Here is a 7,567-nt window from a genome sequence, read left to right on the forward strand (position 1 = left end):
AGAGACAGAGACAGAGACACAGAGAGACAGAGACAGAGAGACAGAGACACAGAGAGACAGAGAGACAGAGACAGAGACACAGAGAGACAGAGACATAGAGACACAGAGAGACAGAGACACAGAGAGACAGAGGCACAGAGAGACAGAGACACAGAGAGACAGAGACACAGAGACAGAGAGACAGAGAGAGACAGAGAGACAGAGACACAGAGACACAGAGATACAGAGACACAGAGAGACAGAGATACAGAGACACAGAGACACAGAGAGACAGAGACACAGAGAGACAGAGACAGAGAGACAGAGACACAGAGAGACAGAGACACAGAGAGACAGAGACACAGAGAGACAGAGACAGAGACACAGAGAGACAGAGACAGAGAGACAGAGACACAGAGAGACAGAGAGACAGAGACAGAGACACAGAGAGACAGAGACATAGAGACACAGAGAGACAGAGACAGAGACACAGAGAGACAGAGGCACAGAGAGACAGAGACACAGAGAGACAGAGACACAGAGACAGAGAGACAGTGAGAGACAGAGAGACAGAGACACAGAGACACAGAGATACAGAGACACAGAGAGACAGAGATACAGAGACACAGAGACACAGAGAGACAGAGACACAGAGAGACAGAGACAGAGAGACAGAGACACAGAGAGACAGAGAGACAGAGACACAGAGAGACAGAGACACAGAGAGACAGGGACATAGAGACACAGAGACACAGAGAGACAGAGACACAGAGAGACAGAGACACAGAGAGACAGGGACATAGAGACACAGAGACACAGAGAGACAGAGACACAGAGAGACAGAGACACAGAGAGACAGAGACACAGAGACAGAGAGACAGAGACAGAGAAATTTCGTGTGACTGACCGGAGCCCCCACTCCTTCTACTTTCCCCATTCACTCCCTCCCCTCCCTCCTTCCCTCCCCTCCCCTCCTCCCTCCCTCCCCTTCCCCCCTCCCCTCCCCCCCTCCCCTCCCTCCTCCCCCTCCCCTCCTCCCTCCCTCCCCAACCCACCAAACAACACAACAAATGAAAACGTAAATATTTCTGGCCGTCTCGCACGATCCAAAAACCATCAATCAACTCCGTGCTGTTTGCACAGAGGGGAGCGCTACTGGCTCGGGGGGGGCTGCCCCTCTGCTGCTGCTGCCCCTCGGCTGCCCTCGGCTGCCCTCGGCTGCCCGATGTGCGACGAGGCAAAGTGCTCGCTGCCCTTTGAATCGGTGCAAGCCGCCGCGCAGCGAGAGGGCAGCGCGCACAAAGACGCCATCTGGCACGATACGACACAAAGACGAAGATGCCCCGTGTAGCCTGGAGCAGACTGCCGGGGCAAGTGCTGTTAGCGAGCTCATCGTATGAAGGCGGGCACGGCACACACAACAACAACAACGACAACAACGACAACCTCCACTCGCCACTAAGTGGCGGTGACGTCACCACGGCGCGGGTTGTGCCAGGCTAGGTGCACGTTGAGTCCACGTGAGGTGTCGAACGCCCACTGGCAGGAGGTCACGGGGACAGACCCAGCAGGTGCCACGGGTCGATTGACTGAGATGACTACCTGCCAGATGCACCATCTGTGCCCCCCTACTGTGCCAGGCTAGGTGCACCAGGAGGTCACGGTGACAGACCCAGCAGGTGCCACGGGTCGACTGACTGAGATGACTACCTGCCAGATGCACCACCTGTGCCCCCCTACTGTGCCAGGCTAGGTGCACCAGGAGGTCACGGTGACAGACCCAGCTGGTGCCACGGGTCGACTGACTGAGATGACTACCTGCCAGATGCACCACCTGTGCCCCCCTACTGTGCCAGGCTAGGTGCACCAGAAGGTCACGGTGACAGACCCAGCAGGTGCCACGGGTCGACTGACTGAGATGACTACCGGCCAGATGCACCACCTGTGCCCCGCTACTGTGCCAGGCTAGGTGCACCAGGAGGTCACGGTGACAGACCCAGCTGGTGCCACGGGTCGACTGACTGAGATGACTACCTGCCAGATGCACCACCTGTGACCCGCTACTGTGCCAGGCTAGGTGCAGGAGGTCACGGTGACAGACCCAGCAGGTGCCACGGGTCGACTGACTGAGATGACTACCGGCCAGATGCACCACCTGTGCCCCGCTACTGTGCCAGGCTAGGTGCACCAGGAGGTCACGGGGACAGACCCAGCAGGTGCCACGGGTCGACTGACTGAGATGACTACTGCCAGATGCACCACCTGTGACCCGCTACTGTGCCAGGCTAGGTGCAGGAGGTCACGGTGACAGACCCAGCAGGTGCCACGGGTCGACTGACTGAGATGACTACTGCCAGATGCACCACCTGTGCCCCCCCAATATGCGCCTTGAAGCCCGACACGGCCAACTTAGTGAGGTCTGTACCACGTGAACAGAACTTTCATTTAAAGGGGGAGGGGATGGAGGAGCACATAAAGCAAAGCATTGGAAAACAAACTGAATGCTGAACGAAGCAAAGTGGGGACTGCACCGAGCATCTCCTTGATTCCTGTGATGGCAAAAAGAAAAATAACGCGCGGATTCGTTCCCAGCACAGCGACTTACAGGTGCCCGGCAGAGCCTGGATGCAGTGCCGCACGCAACCTCACACGGACGCGTGCAAGAGAGATACACCCTGCTCCTACTCCTCCCCCATCTCTCTCTCATCTATGATCTCTCTCCTCTCTGTCATCTCTCTGTCACCTCTCTCTCATCTCTCTCTCTGTCATCTCTCTCTCCATCATCTCTCTCCACTGTCATCTCTCTCCCATCTCTCTCTGTCATCTCTCTCATCTCTCTCAGTCATCTCTCTGTCATCTCTCTCATCTCTCATCTCTCTTATCTCTGTCATCTCTCTGTCACCTCTCTCTTATCTCTCTCTGTCATCTCTCTCATCTCTCTCAGTCATCTCTCTGTCATCTCTCTCATCTCTCTCTGTCATCTCTCTCTTATCTCTCTCTCTGTCATCTCTCTGTCACCTCTCTCTCATCTCTCTCAGTCATCTCTCTCTCATCTCTCTCTCATCTCTCTGTCATCTCTCTCATCTCTCTCAGTCATCTCTCTCATCTCTCTCATCTCTCCCATCTCTCTCATCTCTCTCTGTCATCTCTCATTTCTCTCTTATTTCTCTCTCTCTCATCTCTCTCTGTCATCTCTCTCTCATCTCTCTCAGTCATCTGTCATCTCTCTCATCTCTCTCTCCCATATCTCTCTCATCTCTCTCTGTCATCTCTCCTCTCTCTCTCCCATCTCTCTCTCATCTCTCCCATCTCTCTCTCATCTCTCTCTCTGTCATCTCTCTCATCTCTCTCTCTGTCATCTCTCTCATCTCTCTCATCATCTCTCTCATCTCTCTCATCATCTCTCTCATCTCTCTCTCATCATCTCTCTCTCTCATCATCTCTCTCATCTCACTCCCTGTTCCTCACCCGGCGCTGGCGCAGTCGCTGTACAGAACCTCGAAGTCCGCCCTCGAGATGAGCTTGCATCGGTTCACGCCCGGCTGGATGGCCCCCAGGCCACGGAGCGAGCGGACCTGTTCCACGTTGCACACCGAGGGCGCGATCCCCAGCCTCCGGAGCTTTGTGTAGACGGTGTGGAGGCCTCCCACGTGGCTCCTGAGGAACAGCTCGAAGGCCTGGGGCAGGCAGATGAGCTGGCGGCCTTCGACGGTGAACGAGGCGACGTGAGCGCCCATGAGGTGCACGGGGCGGCATTTGTTGTTGGCTGCGGTGCTTTCGATGGGAATCGCGGTGCAGGCGCTCGGCGCGTGTCTCGGGGGTGACGGCGGGCGAACGAATTTGGGGACGGTGGCGGTGGTGGTGGTGGTGGTGTTGTTGTGGTTGTTGTGGTTGTTGTTGGATGCTGGGGAGGTGTCCGGTCTAAGGGCAAGCATCGGAGGCGAAAGTTGTGGTGGCGTGCGCGCGGACGAAGTTGTTGTTGTTGTTGATAAGGATGTTGATAAGGATGCCGACGACGACGACGACGATGATGGTGGTGTAGATGATGACGTTGATGATGTTGATGTGGGTGCTATTGGAGGAGAGCTGATGTTTTGATGGAGGCTAGCTGATGATGATGATGTAGCTGATGATGATGTAGCTGATGATGATGTCACGTAATGAAGGTTCAGGTTGAGTGGAGCGTAAAGGGTCATCGTGATGGAGTCGGCCTCGAACGCACTGGCACACAGACACACCACAAAGACAAAGACCCCCCGTGTAGCCTTCACAGGCTGTAGGGGCAAGTGCTGTTAGCGAGCAGCACCTATGAAGGCCGGCAGGGCACACGAGGGGGTTGGTGGTCAGCACCACGCCCGGCCGCCTTTGTCTCCCTAGTGGCGATGTTTACTACACGCCTCACCAGGTACTCATTTGAGGCAGAGTCGACCTAGGAGAGGCCCGGGACCGGTTCAGATAATCGTCACTTGTGTTGGCCGTGAGCGGGAATCGAACCCGGGTCGCCAGGTTCATAGCGCAGCGCGCTAACCACACGGACACACACATACACACTCACACACTCACACGGACACACTCAAACACACACTCACACAGACACACACACACACTCACACTGACACACAGACACACACACAGACACACACACACGGACACACTCACACACTCACACGGACACACACTCACACAGACACACTCACACAGACACACACTCACACGGACACACTCACACGGACACACTCACACACACTCACACACTCACACGGACACACTCACACACACTCACACGGACACACTCACACGGACACACACACTCACACGGACACACACACACTCACACACTCACACGGACACACTCACACACACTCACACGGACACACTCAAACACACACTCACACAGACACACACACACTCACACTGACACACAGACACACACACAGACACACACACACGGACAAACTTACACACTCACACGGACACACACTCACACAGACACACACTCACACGGACACACTCACACAGACACACTCACACACACTCACACACTCACACGGACACACTCACACGGACACACTCAAACACACACTCACACAGACACACACACACTCACACTGACACACAGACACACTCACAGACACACTCACACACTCACACGGACACACACACACGGACACACTCACACTGACGGACACACTCACACTGACACACTCACACGGACACACAGACACACTCACACACTCACACAGACACACGGACACACTCGCACACACTCACACGGACACACTCACACACACGGACACACTCACACAGACACACTCACACACACACACTCACACGGACACACACTCAGACACTCACAAGGACACACTCACACACACTCACACGGACACACACACACTCACCCACTCACACGGACACACTCACACACACTCACACGGACACACTCACACGGACACACTCACACACTCACACGGACACACTCACACACTCACACGGACACACTCACACAGACACACTCACACACTCACACGGACACACACACACGGACACACTCACACTGACACACTCACACGGACACACAGACACACTCACACACTCACACAGACACGCGGACACACTCACACACACTCACACGGACACACTCACACACTCTCACGGACACACTCACACACACTCACACGTACACACTCACACACACTCACACGGACACACTCACACACACTCACACGGACACACTCACACACTCACACGGACACACTCACACACACTCACACGGATACACTCACACAGACACACACACACTCACACGGACACACTCGCACACACTCACACGGACACACTCACACACACTCACACGGACACACTCACACAGACACACTCACACACACACTCACACGGACACACACTCACACACTCACACGAACACACTCACACACACTCACACGGACACACTCACTCACACGGATACACACACACTCACACACACTCACACAGACACACTCACACATACTCACACGGACACACAAACTCACACACACTCACACGGACACACTCACACACTCACACACACTCACACGGACACACTCACACACACTCACACGGACACACTCACACGCACTCACACGGACACACTCACACAAACTCACACAGAGACACTCACACACACTCACACGGACACACACACACTCACACGGACACACTGCATTGTGATGATAGAGGTCCCACCACTGGTTGTGATGATATAGGTCTCACCACTTGCTGTTGATGATAGAGGTCCCAACACTGCTTGTGATGATAGAGGTCCCACCACTGCTTGTGATGATAGAGGTCCCAACACTGGTAGAGGTCTCACCGCTTGCTGTGACGATAGAGGTCCCTCCACTGATAGAGGTCCCACCACTGATAGAGGTCCCACCACTGGAAGAGGTCCCACCACTGGAAGAGGTCCCACCACTGGTTGAGGTCCCACCACTGGAAGAGGTCCTACCACTGGAAGAGGTCCCACCACTGGAAGAGGTCCCACCACTGGTAGAGGTCCCACCACTGGAAGAGGTCTCACCACTGGAAGAGGTCCCACCACTGGAAGAGGTCCCACCACTTGGTAGAGGTCCCACCACTGGTAGAGGTCCCACCACTGGTAGAGGTCCCACCACTGGAAGAGGTCCCACCACTTGGTAGAGGTCCCACCACTGGTAGAGGTCCCACCACTTGGTAGAGGTCCCACCACTGGTAGAGGTCCCACCACTTGGTAGAGGTCCCACCACTGGTAGAGGTCCCACCACTGGAAGAGGTCCCACCACTGGTAGAGGTCCCACCACTGGTAGAGGTCCCACCACTGGTTGAGGTCCCACCACTGGTAGAGGTCCCACCACTGGTTGAGGTCCCACCACTGGTTGAGGTCCCACCACTGGTTGAGGTACCACCACTGGTAGAGGTCCCACCACTGGTTGAGGTCCCACCACTGGTTGAGGTCCCACCACTTGGTAGAGGTCCCACCACTGGTTGAGGGCTCTCGCAGGCTGTGCTGGAGAAGTGACACCGAGCGGCAGCAGCAGCAGCGCGGGGCGGGGCGTGACCACAGCTCGCCCCTCCCCCCTCTCTCTCGGAGTGGGGGAGGAGAGGGTGGAGAGAGGAGAGGGTGGAGAGAGAGAGAGGGTGGAGAGAGGAGAGGGTGGAGAGAGGAGAGGGTGGAGGGTGGAGAGAGAGAGAGGGTGGAGAGAGGAGAGGGTGGAGAGAGGAGAGGGTGGAGACAGGAGAGGGTGGAGAGAGGAGAGAGGAGAGGGTGGAGAGAGGAGACGGTGGAGGGTGGAGAGGGTGGAGGGAGGAGAGGGTGGAGGGTGGAGAGGGTGGAGGGAGGAGAGGGTGGAGGGAGGAGAGGGTGGAGGGAGGAGAGAGGAGAGGGTGGAGAGAGAGGAGAGGGTGGAGAGAGGAGAGGGTGGAGAGGGTGGAGAGAGGAGAGGGAGGAGAGGGTGGAGAGGGTGGAGAGAGGAGAGGGTGGAGAGGGTGGAGAGGGTGGAGAGAGACAACAACAACGACAACATTACCAACAACAACGCCATGAACACATCGCTTGCACCAAACATGATCGATC

General features: G+C 56.0%; 1 protein-coding gene across 1 annotated transcript in view; it reads right to left on the minus strand.

Annotated features, from left to right (window-relative positions):
* LOC116955747 (uncharacterized) overlaps window positions 1–7,216 on the minus strand; it is a 92,503-nt gene extending 85,287 nt beyond the window's left edge. Inside the window, exons 1-2 of the mRNA XM_032977027.2 lie at window positions 6,229–7,216; window positions 3,448–4,200 (exon numbers count right to left, since the gene is read on the minus strand). Coding sequence (XP_032832918.2) covers window positions 3,448–4,175 — 728 coding nt within the window. The 5' untranslated portion in view covers window positions 4,176–4,200; window positions 6,229–7,216. The remainder of the gene's footprint in view (window positions 1–3,447; window positions 4,201–6,228) is intronic.
* Window positions 7,217–7,567: the final 351 nt, after the last annotated feature.

Source organism: Petromyzon marinus, chromosome 61 (assembly GCF_048934315.1).
Source record: "Petromyzon marinus isolate PM22_M1 ecotype Great Lakes invasive population chromosome 61, UKy_Petmar_22M1.pri1.0, whole genome shotgun sequence".
Classification (NCBI taxonomy): domain Eukaryota; kingdom Metazoa; phylum Chordata; class Hyperoartia; order Petromyzontiformes; family Petromyzontidae; genus Petromyzon; species Petromyzon marinus.